This window comes from Acartia tonsa, chromosome 7, assembly GCF_053477335.1.
Source record: "Acartia tonsa isolate MP-2025a chromosome 7, ASM5347733v1, whole genome shotgun sequence".
NCBI classification, from domain to species: Eukaryota; Metazoa; Arthropoda; class Copepoda; order Calanoida; family Acartiidae; genus Acartia; species Acartia tonsa.
Window position 1 is genome coordinate 32,854,649 of NC_137266.1, and position 26,590 is coordinate 32,881,238.

A 26,590-nucleotide genomic window follows, 5' to 3' on the forward strand; every position below is an offset into this window, starting at 1 on the left:
GAAAAATATCAAATTACTTCAGACATCCTTTCAAAAAGAGTTTTATCCTACTAACCGCAAGAAAGTGCCAAACATTAGTTGTTTCAGACGAGTAATTCAGCGTTTTGTAAACAGTGGTGGGAATGCCCAGCCTAAGAAACGCCAGGGAAATGGAATACCGGACGATGACATAAAACAAGTTAATGATTACTTTCAATCCAAGGATGATGCACATCTCAGAGATGCAAGCAGAGAGCTAGGTTTTTCTGTTTACAAAATATGACTCATTCTAAGAACAAAGCTGAAATGGAGATCATGTACACCTACTCAAAGAAAGAGGCAGAAGATTTGAGCACAAGAAAAATGCTCTAAAACCATTTTTAGATGGTGACCACTAAGTTTTTAATTTTGGATTTTACTGTTCTTTTTAGATAAAAACTGAAATATTTTTTTGTTGTTCTATTAATTGCCTTAAAAACGAAGAAAATAAGCCATTAATCATTAAATTCTGATAACTAGAAGTGGGTTAAAATTTCTTTAAAAAAAGTTCTCATAAAAAAAACACACTGTATAATGGGTATTGTGAAATAGATGAATAAGATAGGCTGTTAAAATATATAAATGGAGATAGATAAGATAGATAAGATAGATAGAAAGATATCAATACCTGATCCTTGCCAGAGAAAGGTAGCAAATGATATCTAGCTCTATCCAATAGGAACATGATACCAGCCTGAGCTCGTGCATCTGGAGAATTCCTTAATATGTCAAATAATTTAATGCAGGTGATCCATCCCCCTCCCCACTTTTTTTGGCATTAGAGGAACGATTGACATTCTTACACATAATAGTAATTGTTGGACTTTTCAAAACCAATTTAAAAAAGAGATCATTAATAAATAAATCTTCTAAAATATCGAGAAAATCTGTGGGAAGAAATTGATTCTAAGGTATTTCAATTTAATTTCTGTATATTCATAACTCTGATTTTCTTTTGATATATCATTTGTGCTTGGTAGAGATATTTTTCTTTTTAACAAGACAAGCGGAAATGAATTTTACATTTAAATCAATAAACACTAAAGCAACTTTATGACTCAAAGGTGTTCAGACGTAATTGTAAAATTTTTATCCCATTTAAAGTTAGCAAAGAAATTTTTTTTTTCATATTATGTCGATTGCTATAGCTAAATTTTTTATGATTATTTGTTAAGTTTTGGTATTTATGTAACAATAATTTGCGCAACCCCGGCCCCTTCCCCCAGTAAATCCTCTGCACGCCACTGCTTTGTAGAATGCTTATGAAAATTTCAAAAACAAGTATTTTTTGCAGGCTGGATAAAACACTCCATCAAAGTTAAATTTTAATTATAGAGACAACTTTGCTTTCAGAATTAATTAGGATAATTAAAATGTGCACACTCATACTTTTACAACTTTTATACATTTAAAACGCAAAGCATGATCTATGTATGATTAGATTCACGTATTCTGTATAATTGTTTAATTTACACCAAAATTGAACAATATTCATTCCTTTAGAGTAAAGAAATAAGATAATTGTCTGTCTATATTTTTGCTCCCTAAGATGTCGTTATAGATTTGACCGATCTTACATATCTTACAGAGGTTTAACATTAGTCTAGGGAGGGTTCTAGGCTAGTGGGCATATGCGCAACACATTATATAAGGCTAGTTATGTAGCTAATGAAATAATTTATTTTAATACAATGCTAATGTTTGAATTCTGCCTTAGTTAGCAGGAGGGGATTAATTCATCTACTACTGATCAAACAAGCTTTTTATAGTGTCTATAAAAATTGTATACTGGCCTGCCATTTGTAATTTAGTCTGTGTATTGGCCTATCACTGACCAATTGTATTGTATGACGTCATATTTTATAGGCATTATAAAGAGCTTCCCAATCACATCATATAAAGTTTTTGCCGCGCTCCTTATATTTCATATCAAACTTATATCAATATTTTATGGATTCTTGTGTCCTTGTTACATTTTTACAACTTTAATCTTTATTTAATTGCAGAGTTGCTCTTTATGCATGTTATGCCATGTATGTTTGAAATGATTTTAAATAAAATTCAAATGTCTAAAAAACAAGGACGTAATTTTTATTTCAAATTAAATTAAATTGATAAATATGACTTGATAGTTCTGCTCATTTTAAAACTGCTTATAAACAACCAAAAAAAGTTTCAATAGCTTTACTTAGGTGATACCTTCAGATGGACGGAAAATTATTATTTATAGAGTAGCTTCAAACATTTACAGAAGTAAACCACGAATCATTTCCAGAACACACTAAATCATTGAGTAGCTAAGCAATAAAAAATAAAAAGTTTTCATTGCAATAACAATTAAAAATATACAATTCATAATAAGGATACTGTCGTCCGCGTGTCCATGGATACCTTTAACGGCTAAATTACAAATAAATTTCATGTTAGCTATGTATTAGTCAGTCTGGGAGGCAAAGCCGCCCCCCCCCCCATATCCAAGTAAGTAAGTGAGAAATGCAAAGTGGTAAAAAGGTCATTTTTAAGTCAAAATTAGTTTACTTTACTGACCCTTTTCTTTTTGATTTTAGAAGAAAAAAAAATATGACTTCGTTTTAAAATCTATTTGACATGAAAATTTCTTTATTTTATAACCCCCTTTGTGCTTCCTTTCCTGTTTTTAGGAAGCAAAGCTACTCTCTGTAAATGCCGTATCTGTTAGTCCGTCATGAAGTCTTTCTGTAATGCTTTCTCTTTCTTTTTCTCTACACTTTTCCTCTCCTCTTTTCTTTTCCCCTTTTCCCTTACCCTTCTCATGACCCTCTTCCTCTCCCCCTTTCTTCTTCCTTTTTTTCTCCTCTCCCATTTTCTTTTCCACTCTTTCCTTAATTTTTTTTTTTTTTAATTAGATAATCAGAAAGCTTTGCCTCTATTAGACGTAATTGTCCTTGTTAAAAATGCAAAAGCTATTTGCAGATAATGTCGTGGTTACAGATTTTAATAAATTTCCAATTTATTTGCATTTCTGTGAACAATCAATAATTTTCCATTGTTTACATTTAATTGAATTTTAATCTAATGAGTTTTTCTTAGAAATAAACAAAAGCTTTCAGGTTTAAATATATCATTTTGATCGATATTTTATGAAACTTTTAATTCAAATGAATAGTATTAAATTTTTAGTAGCGAAGCTACAATATGATTAACTTTGTATGTGGGCCGTAACGATATTGTGGGAAATGTATTTTCTCAGCTGCTATTGAAGATAGATTCTGTGATTTTTCTAGAAAATTACTTGTATCATGCATTGAGCATTCAGTATATACTTGGTCCGTCATTCTGTCAGTCATACATCGAAAGACATTAAAAATACTTTTTTTTACAAAGGTTTCGTACTGTGATTTCTATGAAATATTGCATATTTAATAACTGAATATCTTCTATTAAATTTACTTTGTCCGATTGTCCATCCTTGAATTTTTGTTTTCGCTATTTATGGACGTTGTCATCCTTTTTATTGAATGTTGTGTTAGTTGTATAATTTAAAAACAACCGACCCTTTTAAGGACCATTTTCTGTAAGCGCTTGTTTATAAGATAAAGCAGTATATCTAACTGACTAGAATAGTTCAAGCATCTGATATAATAGCAGAAGGTATAATTTCTCATGCAATCTAGCACAGGCAATCTTTATCTAGAGTATATCCGCCCGATTTAAAGACAATTGTATCGTACCTGTCTTTTCCATCTCCTCTTATCCATTGAATTCCATTCTAAATAAAACAATTGATTTACTTTTGGTTTTTCAGATCATTTATTCTTTTTGTGTTGCATTATTTTAGGCTTAAATTCTCTGTCTATTGTTATACTCCTATTTGTCCTTCACCTCTGTATCTATCCATGTTTATCAAATTATCTGTAACTCTCTATATATTTTTCTCTTTCATTGTAAACAGTGTGTACTATTTTTTTCTAAAATCTTATAGTTATATATGAAACAGGTAGTATGTCTGTGTGTGCGGCTATATGTAGCTTAAGATCTTCTTAAAGATCCATGTTTTTAGCTAATTGGGGGTAGGGTTAACCACCCACCTTAAGTACGTAACATCGCCCCTAAAATCTTTAAATACTTATCTAAATGAAAATGGAGATTCAATAAAAATTACAATATTTTTACCTTTGGATAAAGAAACAAAGCAAAAGAATGATAACCATCTGAAGCCAAAACCAACTGAAACGTGTTCACCTAAAATAGTATAATGTATAAGCAAAGGAGTGGATACAAAACCGCGACAAACAAAACAGCGACAGTTACAAAACCGCGACAGTTACAAAACCGCGACAATAACAAAAATATAACTATGTAGGAATATTTGTAGGAATACATGGGCGCAGCGCTTGGCCCCCTGGCCTGCCGAGCCGCGGGCGCTTGGCCCCCTTGCCCATAACCTAACTTAACCTAAATACTGTAAAAAAAAAATATTAAAAATTTGAAAAAAATCTACCAACCACTTTTTGTAAAATCCACGAAATTCTAAACTATGAATAAGTTAATGTACATTAAACATTCAAACATATAGGTTAGGTTAGGTAAGGTTATAGGCAAGGGGGCCGAGCGCCCGCGGCTAGGCAGGCCAGGGGGCCGAGCTCTGCGGCCATGACCTTCTAGCATTAAGATTTTTCTTATTTTTTTAGTAGATTTTTTTTATATGTAATGTCGCGGTTTTGTTATAGGGCAATTTTGTAACTGTCGCGGTTTTGTTATGGGGCGGTTTTGTCACTGTCGCGGTTTTGTATCAACTCCTAAGCAAATGCAATGGATATTTATATTGATTCAAAAATTTATATATCATATAAAAATAATTGTTCAACTTGATATCCTTAATAATATAATATTCAAATGATCAAAGTGGTAAATTGTCCATTAAATGCTTTCAAACCAAAAAACAGAATGTTCTTGAATTTTTAAAGATCAAATCTTAAGGCTATTTTGCACATAGATATATCAACCCCTCTTAATCTTAATATAAAAAGTGTTAGGCTTAAAATTTAAGTTTTGTGATGGCTTCATGCTATTTTTGACCCTTTCGAATGCGGAGCCCCTAGATGTTATGTACGCAGCCTATAGTAATTTAAAACGCATGTGAAGTTTACAGACCATAAGTATGTTACTAAAATCTTGGTGTATTCAGCTACAATTCCCCCATGGGATGTATTAGATATTTTACTGTTACAGTATAAACTTTATTCTTGCTTATACCAGCATGCTAGCTAACTATATACTTGGTTGTTACAGATATTTGTTAGTAGCTGAGCTACACTATATCTAGGGTAGGTCACAGTGGGATCTTTTGCCAAAAAACGGGACATTAAGAGTAGACAAAAGTAAACATCAATAAAAAAGCTTGTATTTGACGAAATGATGTAATTTCTTTTTGCTTTAACTCAAAAATAACATAAATTTTGCTCCTGTTAACTTCTAATGTGCATTTGGTATGTACGTCTTGCTGTTTTGGAGGAGCGAAGCTACCCTATTTTTAAAAAATCTATAAAACTTCAAATTTTTTTAGAACACATGAAATTTAGCAAATTTAATTGCTAAAATAAAAGTATTTATAGGTCATTTTTGTTTAACGACTCCTTTAACCCTTAAATGTCCATTAAAACCGCGAGAACGGCAAAAATCGTTAAAAATCTCGCCAACGGCGGCAAATAACGGCGTAACGGTTGGCCGTAGGCAAATAATGCAGAAGTAAAGAAAGATCCGCCTCAAAAAGTTTGAAAACATTGCAGAGATGACTTTGGGCTCTAAAATGACTCCTTCCCCCTCTAACGGGGGAAAATTTGTAATTAACAAGAACGAAATTGTTCAAACCATGCAATGTAAAATGCTCAATTACTCAAAAACGGACAAGAGGCCCCAGGTTGTGAAAACTGTTTAATACACAATACATGTTGTATATTGATATTATTATTGCAAAACCCGGGGCCTCCTGTCCGTTTTTGGGTAAAATGGAGAAAACTGATTTTTTGGGGTTAAAAATCTTAATATTTCTGGTGAAATTTTCTCACAAAATGTCAATTTACACCACCAAAAAAATATTTTTTAAAAATTTTTCTTTAATTAGACATTGGTACAGGTATCTGAAAAGTACCTCAATCAAAAATTATTTTCATAAGATGAACATAAATGTATTTTTTGTTGCTTTGAAAAAATTGGGTAAAAAAATCTGGAAATTCATCAAAACTGAAAAGAAATATTTTACTACCTTTTTTAAAAATTGCATAAATCCGCCAAACATGAATATTTTTTAAAAATTTCTTTTCTAGCTGTCTACTTACAGCCATTATTAATTCCTAGGATAGATAAAAGTCGATTTTAAATTTTTTGGATGTCCCGATTTTTTTCAAAAGATCCCACTGTGTAGGTAACAGTATAAACTTTATTCTTGCTTATACCAGCATGCTAGCTAACTATATACTTGGTTGTTACAGATATTTGTTAGTAACAGAGCTACTCTATATCTAGGGTAGGTAACAATATAAACTTTATTCTTGCTTATACCAGCATGCTAGCTAACTATATACTTGGTTGTTACAGATATTTGTTAGTAGCTGAGCTACTCTATATCTAGGGTAGATAACAGTATAAACTCTATTCTTGACTATACCAGCATGCTAGCTAACTATATACTTGGTTGTTACAGATATTTGTTAGTAGCTGAGCTACTCTATATCTAGGGTAGTAACAGTGTAATCTTTATAAACTAAATACTGGATAATTTTTGTAAAAATGATAGTGAGAGTTTACAATATAGCATAAAGATTTCTATGAGAGTAAGAAAAAATACAGAATGCGGTTGATTTTTACGGCCTTACGTCCATTAGACATCCTTTAGGTTTTTTGTTTGATTTATCTTTGCTTTTATGGATATTGACATACTTGTTTCTATAAAATTTGATACAAACCTAGACTTTCAGCATAGTAGGAGTGCAGATATGTAAGTTTTATTAGAGTCTTTATTTTCTAAGATAGATATATTGTTTCGGTATGTTTTTCTTGTATTCCCTGGCAAGTTCGAACCCATTAATCCCTGTTTCCTTACACCAAATTTCCTAGAGAATGAGTGTGTTACGCGGCATTCCTAACTATCTCCGCGCGGCGCGTGGCTTGTAAACGGACAAAAGAAACGCGCACTTTTCCTTTGATTAGTCCCACGTGAGGAGCTAAGTGAATAAAAATAATGTATTGCTTTAATATACATGTGCTCTGATGTGTGGAATATCTCAAATAAGCCTTCCTGCTTAGTTTGACATCATATGTGGTAAGAATTTATCTTTAATTCTTGAAATTAAGTGTAAAATGGTATGATTTTATGAAGAAATTTTAAAACATTAATTTTTCAATAAATAGACCATTTAACTGCTAAGTTTTGACATACGAATATTTTCCTTTATATTATTGATCATTTTATTCTAAAATTATCAATTTCTGATGCTATTTAATATGATTTGTGCCAATTTAAAGTTTTTTATAAATTTCATATTTTTCATTAAATTGAAATCACGCAACCTCGATGTTACAAAAATAATAACCATTAATTTTATGATATTAATTCTTATATTTTTGTTTTAGACTCACTGTTTTCATGGTAATAAATACACATTTGTAAACTTCACATGTTGGTCATTCGGAGGGCTTGAGATTAAGATTTCGAGAACGGCTAGGCAAAGCGTTTCGAAACAATGAAAACAAGACAGAAACAGATGGAACTAAGAACAATCTGTGAAGTTTTGTGAATGTGTTGGTTGTGATACCTTACCACACATTATTATTATAGTCATAATCAGTACAGTTAACTTTAGTGACAATTATGGGTCCTAAAAAGAATAAAGGTGAACAATTGAGTAAGCGGCTGCGTCCAGCCGTTGATGCCCTAACCAGTGAGCTAAATAGAGTGATGAAGTTGGTCAGTGATACTTCAGAACTTAATGTTAGACATCTCACTAAGGAGTCAATCCTTGTCCACGACAAGTTCGAAACGTTCGACAGCATCATGGGCGGTTTTAGCAAGCTTGGTTTGAGAATCCAAGAGCTTGATGAGTTTAGTGACATTTATTCTGATATAGTTACTGTGCAAAAAGACTATAGTGCCTTGAAAGATGCTCTTGATGCTATAGAAGAGCTTAGTGACATTCAAAGTGTTGTTGATGTTGTTGGTGTTAATTTGCCTAACCATCAGGCTGAACTTTATGATCGATGTTTGAAGATTGTGAAAGTTATTAAAGGGCCATACTTTCCCTTGCCTGATGCAATTATAAACACTTTGTCTGCTTTGATGAAACGTCTGGCTGAGGTTAAGCTTGAACCTGTGAAGCCACCCACGACGACGGCGGGTGCCTCGACAGCATCGCCATTTGTGTCACCGTTTGGCACACCACAGTTCGCCGCCGGTTCTATGTTCACGCCAGGATATATGAATCGTGTCGACGAACGTCTTCTTCCATCTTTCGACGGCCTGGAAGCTTCCTATGTAAGTTTTAAAGACACTTTTAAAAAGCTTACTGTAGGACAAGACCCGTCGTATTTACAGTTATTGTTGAGCAGTGAAAAGGTCTGTAAAAATAAAGAGCTTAGACTCCAGTTAATTCAGATTCAATCGCATGAATCTCAGTGGGCCTACCTTGACGCGCGTTTCAAGTCTAAAACACGTCAGATGCTCTGCCTTTTCAACCAATGGGAGAAGAAGTCTAAACCGTCGGACTCCAACCAGATTGTGACAGTCTTAGCAGAGTTTGGTGGTGCAGTTAGCCAGCTGGAGCAGCTGACTAAAGATGATGAAGATGATGAAGTTACCACTAGCCAGTGGTTGACTGTGATACTTCTGGAAATGTTATCCAAGAAGTTGCCACGTGATTTTCAAGATAAGCTCAATTTATCATTGGGCTCGATGGATGTCCCAAACGTCCCAAAGCTGTTGAAGATTATTGAAGAACAGCGGGGCGCCATTTTAATGAGGTGTTCGACTGATATGGACACCCCCTCTAAGAAGAAAGGTAACCCTGCGACAGCCGCTACCGCCGTAGGTAAGCCTGGTAAATCTAAGATGAAGCAGTCATGTTTTGTTAGTGGCTGTAATGATATGCACTTACTTTACAAGTGCCCAAAATTTCATGACCTGTCAGTGTCAGACAGGAAGAGTATTGTGGAAAGTGCTGGATGCTGTTGGATTTGTTTGCAAAAAGGGCATAAATCTGCCCGAAGGCAGATGTAATAGGCGGCTGCAAAGTGGACAATTGTGGTCAGGCCCATAACAACCTTTTGCATGAGAGTGTTGATATGGCTGCCGCCGTCTATGAAGTACATACTTCCCCTGAGGCGAATCTAATGTTAATGTTACAACAGTTAGACGTCGTTGACATTAATCGCCAGAAGGTCCCAGTGAACGCCATGTGGGACACTGGTTTAACTACTTCAATGGTAACCCAGTCACTTGTTAATAAACTTCAGTTACCTTTTACTGGACGTTCAGCAAGAATTTCTCTAGCTGACGGTGAAGTTAAATGTTTCCCGACGGTCAAGCTATGTCTAGTTGATCGACACAAGAATTATCACATGTTAGAACCTGTGGTAGTGCCTCTCATTGGTCCTGAAGAGGCGATCTGCTCCATAAATCCTGTGGAGGCAGCTGTTTTGTTTGATATGAAACCTGAAGATTTTACTTTGGTTAATGGGCAGGTTGATTTGCTCGTAGGGCACCTGCACCCATCGATGTTTCCCTACTCTGAACGTTCAGTAGGAGAAACCATGCTTTACTCCAGCCTGTTTGGATCTGGATATTTTGCTGTTAGTGCTAATGGTTTAGCAAAGAGTAGGTATGTTGTCTGCTCAGATTTCGAGTTGGAAAGTGAAGCTATAGGGTTTTTTAAACCAGAAAGCTCAGATGTTCAGCCGCAGCCGACTGTTGGTGCTGCTTGTGATGCTATTATTGAACCTGTTGGTTCTGCTTGTAACGCTGCTGATGCACCTTTTGGTTCTGCTAGTGCTGCAGCCGTTGACAACCTGGCTACGGCGGGTGTTGCCGTGGTTATTACTGATAATGATGTTAGTTGTGCTGCAGTTATTCCTGATGATATTGGTAACGATACTGTAGTCGTTGATAACTTTGTTACGGCGGGTGTTGAGCCGCTGAATGATTCGGTTCCAGCCGGACAAGAGCCGACGGGAGTTTCGGTTCCGGCTGGACAAGAGCCGATCAGAGTTTTGGTTCCAGCTGGACAAGAGCCGACGGGAGTTTCGGTTCCAGCTGGGCAAGAGCCGATAAGAAATTCGGTCTCGGCCGGACAAGAGCCGACGGGAGTTTCGGTTCCGGCCGGACAAAAGCCAGTAGATGATTCTAAGTTTTATGACAGCCACACTTTTATTACGTGCCCTGGTGGTGTTATGAATCAAGAATCGACTTGGTTGCTACAACATAAACTATTTATGTGAAAATGATCTTTAAAGAAAAAATATTACAAGTTATATATTAGGCTTGTGAAGGGAACCAAAATGGGTTCTGTAAAGAATAAGTATTCATTATTCAACTAATTTTATTGTTCATACCTAAGCACAAAAATTCTACAAAACTGTTTAGACTTTTAAAGCAGATTTTAAAAAGATTTTGTTTCTTTAAGTATGATTTTGAAAAGCAAAAGTTTGTGTGTATTAAATACCAAATGATTTGCAGATTTTAAATTGAGAAAAATAGATTTTTTACAAATTATTTTTCTAGTTTTTTTTTAAGGTTCACGTTTACTTAAAAAATGTTATTTCTCAGATTCTCATATGAAATAATGCATTAAAGTAAAGAAAACAACATGTAATATTATTATGATAATGTTTAAAATATTTCTCATTATTATTTTAAAAGATTATCGCAAAAAATCAAGATATTTGTTTAAATTTGTAAGCAAATCAAAGATTTTCTTTCATTCCGGAGGCAGAGATTCTTAACAATTCATGTACAAAAGTTTTTTTTTGGTCACTCCGGGAGCTGGGATTCCTATTAATCCACGCGTAAGGATTTTTTTTTCATTCCGAGAGCAGAGATTCGTAATATATACGTACCTAGCGATTTCGGACAATTTTAAACCTTGAGAAAATACTTTTAGCAATTATTTTCCTAGGTATATGTATTTTCGTTCATGTTTAAGCATTTATAATAATGAACACGATGTATAATATTATTAAAATATTGATTAATATTTTATTTGAATATCACAGAATTAATTTAAGATAAACTATGCATATTTTAAATTAACTCTACCTTCATTTTTATCGCATATATTAAAATTGAAGCAGTATTTTTAAAAAAGAAATGGGTAACATTTCTTAAGATTTACAAGTAACGCAAATTTTGATACAATTTCGTTTAAACTTTCAAATCGATGCAAGATTTTTTTCATTTGAAATGCAAACTTAAGTTTTTTATACGTTTACGCAAGTTCTTTCAATGATTTAAGTCTTTCCGGGACCAGGGATTTTTTTCGCGGAAATTTTCCTAGGTACCTACGCAAATACAAACATTTTTATCCTTGTTTGATTGAAATTCGATATGATAAAAAATTAACACAATGAGATTTTTTACATCATATAAATATTTCTTTAAGATTTATTATAATCACATAAATAATTTAATATTGCATGCATATTAAAATTATTACTATTTACCTTTGAACTGATGTATCTAAAGAAAAAATGTAGATTTTTTCGCCGATGAATTAAGTAGATTCTTTGATATTGATATTCGTAGAATTAAGCTTAATAAGACCGCTCTACGGTGTATCTTAGCTCTGTTTCCTCGGCCAGACATACCGCAGAACGGCAAAACTAAAGCATAAGATAATTTGATTTAATTTCGATTGCTTTGATTGATGATTTTGAAAAGTTTCTTGAATTATTCATGATTCTTTATATTTTGATTTGATTTAAACATCACTAATTATGTTTATTTTCAGTTGATGTAGCCCTGCGCCAGAAATCCTGTTGGAAATTATGCAGTATCAAAAGTTGTGATGGAAAGACATAACGTCCGACAGGATAGCTGGAACATGGCATTATTAATATTGAAAGATTTGTTAGTTTGTATCTTGAGGGGTTCATTCTAACTGAGGCCCCAAATTGCCTTAATTATGACTGTTTGAATATGTATAAGTTGCTTTCTTCTTAAAACAGAGAGAAATTGCAAATTCAGCATTTAGAGAAGTTCTTTTCTTATATTGAGCTTTTGTTTTATTTGGTAATTTTAATTTGCATATTAATTGCATTTTTAATTTTACGCAAATTTGATTCACGAAGATTTAAAATTATGAAATTTTAATTTTCCGAAGTTTGATGATTTTTTACAGTCATATTTTATTTAGATTTAAGTATCTATTTTATAAAACATGTTTAGATTTAAGGATCTTACCTATCTTATCTGAGAAATGTTTAGATGTAAGCACGAGTATTTTTCCGTCGGAGAAAAATGCTAAATATTGAGAAGTTTTTTATGAAATTTTACTTTTCTTTTCTAGCAAAAAGATTTAGTAGAAAAAATGTCATTATTTAATCTTTCTTTCTTTTGATGAAAAAAGTTTGAGTTGATTATTTAATTATTGATGCGATTTTTAATATAAAAATCATTTGCCTATTATTATGTAGATACCTAATCAAAGTTTAGGTACTATTGATTATTAATTCATGTATTCGCAATTACATGGTCTGTAATTCTAATTTTAATTGAGATTATGAGGCCATGATATAATGAGATGTGTGAGTGGTAAATGTGCAATTCATGAATGTTGAATGCTTTTCCCATTCCTTATTCCTATCCTTATGTGGTAGTGGACTCGGTTTGAGTTATTGTGGTATTCGCGAGTTACCATAATTAATTTTAGGCCTTATGGCCATAACATTTTAAACTCTTGTGGTTTATGTGTTGTGAGATTGTGATTTCGTGGACACTGTCTGCACGCATATTGCAAAGATGAGGTATTGTGTTCGATTCCCAGTGAATAGACGGGTGTGTTTCGGTATGTTTTTCTTGTATTCCCTGGCAAGTTCGAACCCATTAATCCCTGTTTCCTTACACCAAATTTCCTAGAGAATGAGTGTGTTACGCGGCATTCCTAACTATCTCCGCGCGGCGCGTGGCTTGTAAACGGACAAAAGAAACGCGCACTTTTCCTTTGATTAGTCCCACGTGAGGAGCTAAGTGAATAAAAATAATGTATTGCTTTAATATACATGTGCTCTGATGTGTGGAATATCTCAAATAAGCCTTCCTGCTTAGTTTGACATCATATGTGGTAAGAATTTATCTTTAATTCTTGAAATTAAGTGTAAAATGGTATGATTTTATGAAGAAATTTTAAAACATTAATTTTTCAATAAATAGACCATTTAACTGCTAAGTTTTGACATACGAATATTTTCCTTTATATTATTGATCATTTTATTCTAAAATTATCAATTTCTGATGCTATTTAATATGATTCGTGCCAATTTAAAGTTTTTTATAAATTTCATATTTTTCATTAAATTGAAATCACGCAACCTCAATGTTACAAAAATAATAACCATTAATTTTATGATATTAATTCTTATATTTTTGTTTTAGACTCACTGTTTTCATGGTAATAAATACACATTTGTAAACTTCACATGTTGGTCATTCGGAGGGCTTGAGATTAAGATTTCGAGAACGGCTAGGCAAAGCGTTTCGAAACATATATACATATGTATGCTTGATAGTTTCCTTGATATAGCATATAGATTAAAATACTTTTTGAAAAGGTTAGGTTGAGCAAGGGTTAAAATAATTTTCGTAGGGTTACAGACCCCAGTAGGGACTAGAAACGTGTTTTTGATATAACAAATATTGAAACAAAGTATATAGAAGAAAAGAAAAAGAGTGTAAATATTTGACATGTAGTGGTTCTTCAAAACTATGGAAAAAGGTAAAATAATTCTTAAGATTTATCGAGTTGATACCAAAAATCAAGGAGGGAGGGGACATTGGGCAGTTTATTACACTAACGTTCGTTGGCTTAACAACTTTGGGGACTTTAATTGATTTAGATTAGTCGGTCTATTAAGTTGAGATTCCAAACGTATCAATTACTAATTAAATCTATAGAAAGGGTAATTTTGTATATCATCATTGTGGATGTACATTGTGAACCGATTTATTAGCCATTGTCTTATTCCTTTAGATCCCCGCAAAAATACTAAAATTATTATCCTATGTTTTCATATTTTTGTAGAAACACTATGTTTTGTATTATTTAATTCAATAAAATCTTAAATATTATATTCATTTTTAATAGGTTAAACATCTGAGGATATGCTATGTGTATTGTAATATAAAAATTTAGCAATATTGTATGACTTTAACACCATTTAATTATAAAGATTAAAAGATACTGCAACTGTAGGGTTTACAACCTGGGATAGACGGAGAAGGATATCTCTAGTTGACTTTACTAATATAAATCTAGCTCTGGTACGTTTTAGAAGCAAATCATCTATATAATTATTTTAGACTTTCTTGTGTCTGTTATATTCAATAAAATTTAACTATATTTCATTTTACTGTAGTAAACGAGAATTTTAAATAATCTAACTACCCCACTATTTGACAGGTTTAGTACTTTGAGTTTGAAAAAAAAACAGTTTCATAGAAATTGTCTACAAAAACGTGAAATATAGGATGAATCCTCTAATATTAGCCTGAACGGCCATTCTAATCTAATAGAGTATTTTTATCTAATATTATTTTTTTCTGTAATCGTTGACAACTGTTTCTTAAACCCAGTGAGAAATATATATCATTAGAGTTCCTATGTAATGATATAATGTAGAGAAATTATTCTGTCCTCGTTGTTTTAACTATTTTAAGGGATTGCACGCTTCTGATTTTACTTAGAAAGATAAATTATTATTCTTCTATTATTATTCTGTCTTTTTGATACACTGACTTGATTCTTCTTTAACCACTAATAGGATTTAATCTATTTAAAGGGTATAAAACCAATTTGAATTCTTTTTAAATATCTAAAACAGGAAACTCATTGCTTTAAATGTATGTATGTTTTCAGACATATTGACAGAAACTAAGCTTCATGTAAAACGTGATAATTGCACATATACTTAGTACTTGATTGATTTATTATAGACAAAGTTTTATATAAAAACACTATGCATGTTAAAAGAGATCAGTAGAGTTAGTAAAGTAAACCATACTCAGTAGAGCCATGGGAATAGATAATTAAGCTTCTTGCAACAATACGGTAGAGACATTAAACTCTTTTTACTATCCATAGTAACTTGAGTTATTGCGAGCTATACAACAGATATACCAATAGTAAAATACTGTGTCTCATACGGAATATTAAAATTACAATGCCATGGGGAAATACTTGTGTATTTTTTACCATAATCTTTTTAAGGTTCTTGAAATATATGGTTCAAATGAATATAATGTTATTATTGTTTTAGTAACAAAAGCAAAATTACTTTTACATGCATGAATTAGTTGGTCAGACAGTCTGTCTGTCGGCAATAAACCATTCTTCTTATTAAAATCCATTATTAACCACTGAAAAGTAACCTTGCTTATATTTTTTTTATTTTGCAGGTAAATAACTCCAAAAAGCGAAAAAAATTTTTTTGACAATATTGTTAACAGTGTTAGAATCGTTGCTATTATTCGAATAATTGGCGTTCACAGGGATTTGCAAGTGGGGCGTAAACCTTAAAAGGATAAACTTCATTATACCTCCACCCCCCATGAATGGCCAAAATATAACCAAAAAAGGATTAAGTTACAAAAATATTTAAAACTTGCAATAATATGTGTTGTTGACAAAATTTTAAATTTTAATTGCGCGACATACATTGCTATTCTATTAAATATATAGTGAATAAAGGTACTAAGAAAGAGAGGGAATGTCTGATTGAGCCAATAGGAGAATCGCATCGGTACATACATTTAATTTTATTGGTTGAAATTTTGTACACATCTTGTTACGAATGCATGTTTTTTTTCATTTCATACATAGTTAAAAGTCAGCTGTAAACAGTATATTTTCTTAGTAGAAAGCTTTGCGGAATCAGAATTAATTGCCCAAAAATTTCGTTTAAATTTGAAAGCTTCGAAACGAGGTGGATTCTTAAAAAACAAGTTAGGCTGGCTACTCGCTGGTTAGGCAAAATTATTTTTGTGAAGAATCCTCCAAAATCGAATAAAAAAATTTACAAAAATTAAATAAAATATTAAAGGGTTATTAACATATGATTTTGTTTAATTTTTGTAGATTTTTAATGTGCTTTTGGATGATTTTTCACAAAAATAATTTTGCCTCACTATCGAGTAGCGAGTCTATAATTTTTTAAGAATCCACATCAGCTTGAGTCGAAAGTAAACAATACTTTTGTCTGCTAGAAATGTTCCTTCTTAGATTTGACGAAAAAGGGGTTCAGAATATGCTTCTATTCTTCTATTTCTATTATATAGTGTTTTCTGAGATAGAAAAATCAAACGGTTCAGTGGTTAGCGAGGTCTAAAAGAACAAACAAATAAAAAACCTTACTACTTTTTATAATAGGATATACAAAGGCAAAGAGCAGTAAGAGATATTCTGAGCAGTTTTAAAATTTGAAAACCCTTTATTCCAGATGGTTCGCAATAATGAACTATCAATTCCGCATAAAGTAATTAATTGTACTGCTAGGATTATAATAGCCAATACAAATATATATAAAAAATGATAAGTCGCCCAAACTTCAAATAGCGATTGCTAAACGATAAACATTTAATTATATCAACAACAACAAAATTACTTGTGTGGGTTATTGTCAGAGAGAGTTTATTACACTAGTTCCCAAAGTTTTATAATGTCATTTTTTTCTTGGTTTGCTTAACAACTTTGGGGACTTTCGTGAATTTTGATTGGTTAAGTTCAGTGTTCAAACGTTTCAACTACTTTTTTTTAATCTACAGAAGGGGTAATTTTTTTTAGATCCATGGGTTATTGTTTATATTTAGGTGAATATATTAGGCATTCTATTCGCGGTTTGAACCTGCCATAATCTATTATCTCTAGCAGATGCCCTGTGTGCAAATATGTTGCTAAATTTCTAGATAAATTGCTAAAATTCCTGCAAAAATAGAGTTATCACAAGTGCCATGTTATTCGTACAATGTAGCTATAATACAAAGTAGAATAATGTCTGTCTGTCTATCCGTCTATCTGTCCCTTCAGATCTCGGTAACCACTAAACCGATCGGATTTTATTCTTTAGGGTATATACCTATTGGTCCTGTGGTGGTTTTAAGCTATTTTCTTGAGGGGTGGGACATCCCCAAACAACCCCCCCCCCAAAAAAAAAAAAATCCCCACCATTTTTTTGTTTGTTTATGGGGAAATTGGTGCCATAAAACTACTGGCAGCACCAGTAGTACTTTTTTTTAATTACCTCTTGGGGAAAAAAGCCCCTAGAGGCTAGAGGCGAATCCGCTAGTTTCAGATAAAGTAACATAATATAAAGCAAACAAAAGTTTATAATATAATATTTTTTATTTTTGCATAATTAGTAAGCGTATTTTAAGCCTATGTATGACCTCTTCATATTTGACGTTCACGGATAGACTAACATTAATTATTAACATAATAATTAGGGTGGGTCGATTTTGGACATTTTTTTTCTGAGGCCAAAGCGGGGATCTGCACTCAATTTATATAGATATAATACACCTCTGGATGATTTAAAATTTATCCTAAATCTTAAAACCACTGATGACCAGACATTCATTGTATAGCTATTTGTAAATGGGAGTCAAAAATTTATTGAATCAGAACTATGGCTTCATGGTGCTCCCTGGAAATGTTTTGAAGAGCTGAGTCAGGAACTTTTGTCCGTTTCAAAAAATCTCGTTCCTAGCCTGAGAAAATCTAAAAAACCTCTACAAATTGGACAATTCTAAATAAACCTTAAAAATTTTTGTTTTTTTTAGTGATTTCTAAGGCTAGGAACGAGATATTTTGAAACGGACAAAAGTTCCTGATTCAGCTCCACAAGGCCTTTCCAGGGAGCACCATGAAGCCATAGTTCTGATTCAAAAAATTTTCGAATGTCGTCTTTGCATACTAATAAGTAATGAATTATATTTTTAAGTGGTCGTGTTCTAAAACTCAATTTTTTAAAATTCTTTTTCGGTCAGAAATGTTTTTAAGGTTAATTTTATCTGTTGCATATCCCCGCTTTGTCTAATTCCGATATGAACCCACCCTAATAATAATGTTCATTTTAGGAAAGCTTCTGCAACAAACATTAAGCAGTAAAGATTGGTTACATTTTAAAAACACCCACCATACAAAATTTAGTATAAAGTGGGCGTGACTTTACTTATGTTACACAAATGTTATCCTCTACTATACAAATATAGGTTTTGAGGGGCTACTATAAAATGCTTTAATTTTTAGCTTCGTCCCTAACTTCTATGGGATTTACCCTCGTGTTGGAAGGTTCATAGTAAGGGAACTCAAATATCCCTAAAACCCTTTGGATTTTGTGAAGATGGTCATTGAAAAGCGGCCAATATTGACATTTTTAAAAACCTTTCATAATATTAAATGAAATGTTATTTAATAGAAGTGGTCTTAACTGACATATTATAGACATTGTGTTTTTTATTTGTCTAATATATTAATTAAATATTACTACAAGCAACATATAACAAACATGTAATGGTATAAGTACAAATAAGAAAATGTATCAAATTTAAGTTCGCATTTTTCTAGTAGATCTAATTACAGTTAATAGCGGTGGTCAAAATTTGCGAGTTGAATGGGTTGTGCGAATTAATGTGCAAATTTTTAAACACTATGCATTCTTTGATTATTCAATATGTTATTCTATGTATTAGTGTAGCCACATTAGTCTTCGTTTGTAAGCCTTTGTCTTATCCTTAACGCCAGGTTTAAAATATGTTCGTAAGGCAAGGTTTTAATGTTTTAGACATGTTTACTTCTGTTTGTCAAATACAATTTACAATTAACAAATATTGGAATCACCCTCCCCCCCCCCCGGGCTCCCCCCTCCCTACACAATGTCCCTAAAGAGAAAAAATGGTGCTAGCCCTAAAATCTTGGAGCCGATATTGAAATATTATTTAATACGTTTAGTAAATAAGCTTATCGTAGAACAAAATTTGAATTGTATATTTTTACAGTTTATTGTTAAATGTATAAAAATACATTTATAACCCACATTAAAGATATATTCAACATTTTGAATAGACATCATTTTGTCAACATGTGCATCCACAATTGTAGGCAGCTTCTCTCAAAGTGCCTAGTCGAGCCAAATACCCCCCCCCCCCCTAATTTTATAATGAATTGAGAATAAGGGGAAAGTAGTTTTTCGTATGTTAGGTTAGGTTAGGTCGTATTAAATATATACAGGATTACACAGTAGGGTTAAGACACTACAGGTATCAGCATAGCAGGGTTAAGAACCCCCTTAGAGTCAGGTTTAAGAGAAAAAAAAACCTACACCCTATTTGTCTTAACCTCTTTTCGAGGAAGCTTTGTGTTTATCAAGATCGAAATTAATTCCTTATTCATTATCCCAAATTAAGCGCAAATGTCGTCTTGTTTGACTTTCCTTTTCTAAAGAGACGCGGCATGGATTGTTTATATTTTGATGCGTCCACGTTCGTTACTTTTGAATGATATGTGAGTGTGTGAAGATTTCGGAGAACAAAGTTGGGCCTATCATTGGTATCATAGTGCGTGAACGACCCTAGTATACCAGGGGCTTGAAACCATAAGAACTTCAGGTAGAATTTGTTAATTTTATTTAAATGGAATGGTGTATAGGACGATTATATTTAGTTTAAAAGGCTTTAGCCAGCTAATCATGAAACTTTATTATGATTAATTATTATGTTTTAGTAATTTTTTATGTGCTTTTATTTTTGCATTTAACAATGATTTATTAAACCAAATAATTTTCCTTTAAAGCCAAAGTTTCCAAAGATTCTTAACCGTAGAAAAAAATGATTTTAAAAAAGCAAATAAGATTACGTGGTTATAAAAACTGGAATTTTGTATTAATTGATTTTGTAATTTCAGGACTTTGAAATAGTTGCCTCAATAAATCTATAATCAAACCTGCTGTTGAAACTTGATGGTTCCTGGTATTGGGGGTTTGTGTGTACATCAACAAGATCTCTAGAACTTCCCGCTAATTCGGAAGTCACACTCAACCAAAGTGTCATGGTTGAGACAATTTCAAAGTATCTGAAGAATAGGCGTTAGCATTCTTCAAGAGATCAAGAGCATCCAGTGATTATTGATGCAATAAACTGTGACAATTTTTTCTGTGAAATAAGTACCTAGTGAATCAATATGCCACTAACCAAAAAGCAGAAAATTGGGCGAGCTATCGCTATTGGCAGTGAAAGGCTAGAAGTGTTTGATGAACAGTTAAAAGTGTTTTATGACAATCTAAAAGCCTGCCAAAGTTTTAGTTCATGTGAAAATGTGAATTTAAAATCAATTCGTGACATTTTTAGTGAGGTCAAGGACCAATCTGACCTAATAAAAAGTCTAAAACCTGCCGTGGAGACTAGTGAGTTGCGCGAGTTCAAGCGTGATTTGGATGAAGCTAGTGAACAGAAAACTGTTGCAGATAAAGTTTATGCGTCGTTGGAGCAGTGTACGAAAATTCTGCACTGGCTTGACAATGATTCAGACGACGCGAGGTCAAGCACTGTCGCCAGGAACCTCGACGTCATTGAGAAGGTGAGGATGGACATGGGAGTGCTTAAAATTTCCATGGAGTTGCGCCAAGAAGTACGTGATATGTACCGAAGGCTTAGAGAGATGGAACGTCGTTCATCTAACTTGGATGAGAGTGGGACACCTGCCATACTCTCCAGAAGTATGTCTGCCGTGGATATTCGGAGTTCCAACCCGCAGTATGGGCGCTGGGACAACAGTTTGTTGCCGTCCTTTGATGGTACTGACACGGATTACTCCAACTTTAAACAGGTCTTTAAAGATCTATGCGCTGGTTACGGATTTTCTGACCAGAGGTTAAGTCTGATGTTGTGTATGGAGAAGGTGATAACCAACCCGGAGCTATGCAAGCAAGTGTCAGCGATTAGAGATCATAATGAACAATGGTTATTTTTGGATCAGATGTTTTTATCAAACACCCGCCGGTTCATGAAGATTTTAACTAAGCTGAACAAGATGAAACCTGTGGACGTGGTTAGTGCAATTGCTACCTTCAAAAGCACCATGCAGGAAGTAGAAGCCATCGTTGGTTCTGCAGCTAAGGATTACCACCACCTAACTCTTATTCATATTTTCAAAGACAAATGTCCAGATGCCCTGAGAGAGAAAATTATGATGGAGCTAGGTAGCATGAACCAACCAGACATCAAGAAGATTTTAGAACTGCTGGAGAGGACAAGGGGAGCAATGTTGGCCGGTGATATGTCCTATGACACTAGCGCCGGCAAGAGAAATCGTGACAGAGCTGCCGCCGCGCAAGTATCTGGCCGCAGCGACAATAAAAATGGAAAGGCTGGAAAGGACAAGACTTCTAAGTGGAACAGTACATGTCCTGTTGAAAGCTGCAAGGAGAAACATCCGATTTTCCGTTGCCTCACGTTTAAGAAGATGGATGTGGTTGACCGAAAAAAAGTTGTCCAGCAGAAGAAGTTGTGTGAACTCTGCTTGTGTGATGGCCATGCTGCTGACAAGTGTAATAAATCGGATAAGCTTGGTGTTTGTGGCACCAATAATTGCGACAGATATCATAGCCGGTTGATCCATGAGGCTAGTGCTGGTGTGAATACAGTCTACAAGTCAAGTTCTGCACCCAGCCCCTGTACCTTCTTACTTCAGTTAGTTCCTGTTGTAGCACCTGGCGGCGGCACCTGCCACGCCACTGTCATGTTTGACTCCGGTGCAAATTTGCCACTTGTGTCTGAGAAGTTATCCAACAAGTTGAAGCTGAAATCTACCGGCAGATATACAACTATTTCTGTGGCTGACGGCAGTGAGACTTCCTGCCGCAATGTTGTGTTTTATCTGAAGGATAGGGACGGTAATTTGAGGGAGTTTGAGGCAGCTGTCATGCCTACCCTTGGCGGGGCCAACAAGATGCGCTCGGTCCACCCCCAAACCGCCGCCGAAATATTTAAGATGCCGCCAGAAAGATTTACATATATTAGTGGAGGCTTAGATATCATCATTGGAAATACACATCCTGACGTGTTTCCATCAACCTACCAGAAAGTGGGCCAGTCTATGTTGTGGCGAACCATTTTTGGTAGTGGTTTTATCTGTACAAGTGCTGACGGTGGAGCTGGTGACCAAAAATCGGCATATAAAGCTGTCAGTGTTAGTGGAGGCACCTTGCCAGACTTTTTGACGTCTGAATCGTTTGGCGTACAGCCGCAGGCACTTTGTCCAGGATGTGCTGCCTGTCAAGAGTGCAAGGCTATGGCCGACGGCACTACCTGGGACCAGCGTGAGAGGCAGAGAATAATTGAGGCAGGTTTAACACTAGACTTGCAATCCAACAAGTGGACAGGTCAATATGCTTACATTGAAGATCCTCACACTTTGCCCTACAATGAGAGTTTAGCCCGCAAAATTGCTGAAAAGGATCGTGCCAGGATGGTCAACGAAGGTACCTATGATATGTATGTGCAGGTATTCAATGACGCCATCTCCAGAGGCGTTTTTCAAAAAGCAACGCCTGAAGACTTGAAGTATGAAGGGCCTAAGTCTTGTTCATCAATAGTGGTTGCTTTCAAGGAGGATTCAAGTTCCACACCCATGAGATTGTGTGCAAATAGTTCTCTGACGTTCAAGGGTACCAGTTTTAATCACATAATGCTGGGAGGTCCGCCACCAATGCAGAAGATTTTTTATCATTTGTTGCTTTTCCGCGGTTATAAGGTTGGTTTAACCGCGGACATTTCCAAGTTTTATAACTCCATCCTGGCCACAGAGTTCGACAGCCAGATGAAGAGAGTTTTATTTTCCCCGACGCCAGACGGTCCACTTGAAATTTACCTGACTAAAGTGGTGAATTTTGGCGAGTTGGCTGCGGGAAATCTGGCAGTTACAGCCCTGAAGTTGACGTCCCGCCTGTTCGGCGGAAAGAGTGAAGCAGAGGTCAAGGAGATGTATGGAGAGGGACAGATAAATGGTAGTGATATTGTAGCAAAACCTGAATTATGGAAGGAGCCAGAAATACCTACCTACCCCGAGGAAAATTTCAAGTTACCTCATATTCCAGTTGCAGTCAAGCTTGAGAAGCACAGCTTCATAGATGATGTCATTTCGGGGGCAGGATCTGTGCCAGAATTATGGAAGGAGCCAGAAATACCTACCTACCCCGAGGAAAATTTCAAGTTACCTCATATTCCAGTTGCAGTCAAGCTTGAGAAGCACAGCTTCATAGATGATGTCATTTCGGGGGCAGGATCTGTGCCAGAAGCCAAGGAGATGATGAAAGAAGCCGACAGAATTATCAGCAAAGGTAGTTTTTCCTTCAAACAAGTCATTTATTCTGGTGATGATTGCCAGCCAACCAAGGTTCTTGGGCTGATATGGAAGCCAGCCACTGATGTGTTATCCATCGCCACGAGAGTCAACCAAGATGGTAAAGTCAAGGGAAAGAAGGTGAAAGAGGATGCTGATTTGTACAACCTCCAGGACGCCTTGGACGAGAATCTGACAAAGAAGATGGTCCACAGGTTCGCCGCCCAGACCTTCGACCCGCTCGGGCTTTGCAGCCCTATCCTGTTGAGGATTAAACTTGTCCTGCGGAAAACATGTTTGCTGAATTTGGGCTGGCAAGATTTCATTCCAAAAAGTCTATGGGATGAACTTGTTAAGTCGCTGGAGGACAGAGCTGAGGTCGCTAAATTGGAGTTTGACCGTTGTGTGGTCCCGGAGGAACCAACTGGCCTTCCATCCTTGATGATGTTTTCGGATGGGTCATCAGAGGCCTATGCTTGTATGGCATATTTGAGGTGGCCAACTAGGCAAGGGTTTGAAACGTTCCTGCTAGCCACCAAGTCAAGAGTTGCGCCGGTCAAGACTGAATCAATTCCACGCCTTGAATTGATGGGTTGCCAGATGTCCACCAGGTTGTCAAAGTCCATCAGAGATGCCCTGCCCTTTGATGTTATCAGAGTGATGTACTTTACTGATTCATCGTGTGTTTTATCACAAATTGTTTCCAACAGTGCCATGTTGAACACATTTAATTCTCATCGCATTGGAGAAATCCAATCTGCAACCAACAAGGATGACTGGAGGTGGGTCCCTGGGACACACAATGTTGCAGATTTGGGCACCAGAAGCACCTGCAAGGTATCAGATTTAGGTCCAGGTTCCAGGTACAGATTGGGCCCAGAATGGTTGCGCCAGGATGAAAGTGCGTGGCCGGTGAAAACTGCCGAGCAAGTCAAGCAGGATTTACCACCGGAGGAGTTGAATACCAAAATGGTTAAGTTATGTTCAATGAAAGTTACCGGAGAAGCCGCTGAAGATGTCTTTAGGTTTAAGCACAGGAGATCATTTGGACAGGCCAAACGTATTATGGCAGCTGTCCTGCAAGTATCGAACACCTGGTTGAAGAAGCTAAAGAGCAGACAAGAAGGCAAGACTACAGCCGCTGGTAGTCATGTAGCAGCCGCAGATTCTGTGTACAAGCCGTCTTTGTACAATTTTATGGCGGCGGCGGAACTTTTCATTGTGTCATGTAGCCAACAGGATGAGTGGATAAATGACGCTAAAGGCAATTATTCGTCATTGAATCTATTAGTGCATGAAGTATCATTGACCTGGCCTGTCGTTGGTCCCGGAGGTAATTATGTGACCAGGGAGATGCGAATTCTAAAAATGGTTGGTCGTGGCGAGCCCGTCATTGACGCCATTACTGGTGGCCGTAAAATGCTATTTGAAGACATGCCAGGTTTAGTAATTTTGGAGCCTGGTAATTGGTTAGCTTCTGTCATTATGAGAGAAGCGCATGTTGAGCTTCATTCTGGTGTCCGTGGAACTTTAGCTGAGAGCCGCCGTTGGTGCTGGATTGTGAAGGCAAGGAGGTTGTCCATCATGGAGGTGAAGAAGTGTTGGCCCTGCAGTGTTGAGAGGGCCAAGGAATGTCGTACTACCATGAAGGATGTTTTACCTGACAAGTTGGTTCCGAGCAGGCCATTTGAAGCTGTGCAAGTTGACCTTATGGGTCCGCTGGTTACAAGGAGAGCTACCGCCAAAACGAGGAGTCAGACAGCAACGAAGAAGGTGTGGGTGTTCGTGGTAGTCTGCAGGTTCTCGGGGGCGCTGTGGCTGGATGCCTTGGAGAAGTATGATACCAGTAGTATACTGTTGTCCCTGCGCAAGTTGGAGGCTGTTCATTGTCTGCCGAAGGTTATAGTAAGCGACATGGGCACACAATTATCCGCTGCTCGCAAGGTTTTAGAGCAGAAGTTGGGCAGCCAGGTAGAGTTTTCTTGGTCCCAGATTCCGGCCCGAGCCCACCATTTTATTGGGCAAGCTGAGAAAATGGTGGGATTAACCAAGAGATTGCTGTCCAAGAAGTTGGTGAATAGTTCTGTTAATTTTAATGAGCTCCTGGTGCTGTTGGCAGAGGTTAGCAAGTTAATGAATAGCAGACCATTGACGATAGAAGCTGCGAATGACGTGGAGAATTGGCGGCTGATTACCCCTGGCCAGCTGCTGGGAAATGTAGACCGCCAGCCGTTGTGCAATGTGGCGATGAAACCTGAGGACCAAATTTCCTCCAGGTTGAAGTTGTTAGAAGATTTGTCTGCCCAGTTTTGGACTTCCTACCGCCAGGAGATTTTGCTGAAGATATTAAGGATGTCCAAGTGGAAAGATGAGATGGCGGAGCCGCTAGCTGACGGAGATATAGTGCTGGTTACGAGTACAAATCCGCTGATGAGATGTCTGCGGATGGGCCGTGTGACGAGGATTGAGGATGGAAGAAAGACTGCAAGAGTCTTGTTCAGGCTGACAGATAAATCTCCCCTGGAAGAACATGCTGTATCAGTCAGGCAGTTATTAAAAATTATGATTAATAATTGATTCTTATTTTATGGAAATTGAGATTTTTTAGTAAAAAAGCCACATTTTCATATGCCTATTTTTATGCCTAAAATAGGAATCAACCAAAATGCGATTAATTTTTATTCTATTTCATATGCTCAAATTTAATTTTATTGAGTTTAATTTCTTTTTAAAAGTACAATTCATTATAAAACTTACCTGAAAAGTTTACCAAAAAAGAATAAATGTGTCGAGGTTGCGTGATTCGATATTTATTCTAAGGAAAAAAATCAAGTACTTTTTAGCAGATTTTTTTAAGATTACATATGAATTTCATTCAAGTAAAACATTTTTATTCAGATTAAGGAATGATTGAAAATTCATATTAAAATTTTCATTTTTTTACAAAGAAAAATTGGTATTTTTTCATAATTTCGATGAAAATTCTAAAAAAGATATTA

The 26,590-nt window shown here is 35.4% G+C and overlaps 1 protein-coding gene across 3 annotated transcripts in view; it reads right to left on the reverse strand.

Annotated features, from left to right (window-relative positions):
* LOC145323596 (nidogen-like) overlaps window positions 1-26,590 on the reverse strand; it is a 63,800-nt gene that overhangs the window by 26,360 nt on the left and 10,850 nt on the right. For all 3 annotated transcript variants that reach the window (XM_080165980.1, XM_080165979.1, XM_080165981.1), the window contains 3 exons: window positions 4,171-4,239; window positions 3,729-3,766; window positions 647-737 (listed from right to left, as the gene is read on the reverse strand). In XM_080165980.1, the coding sequence (XP_080022106.1) occupies window positions 647-737; window positions 3,729-3,766; window positions 4,171-4,239 (198 nt within the window). The remainder of the gene's footprint in view (window positions 1-646; window positions 738-3,728; window positions 3,767-4,170; window positions 4,240-26,590) is intronic.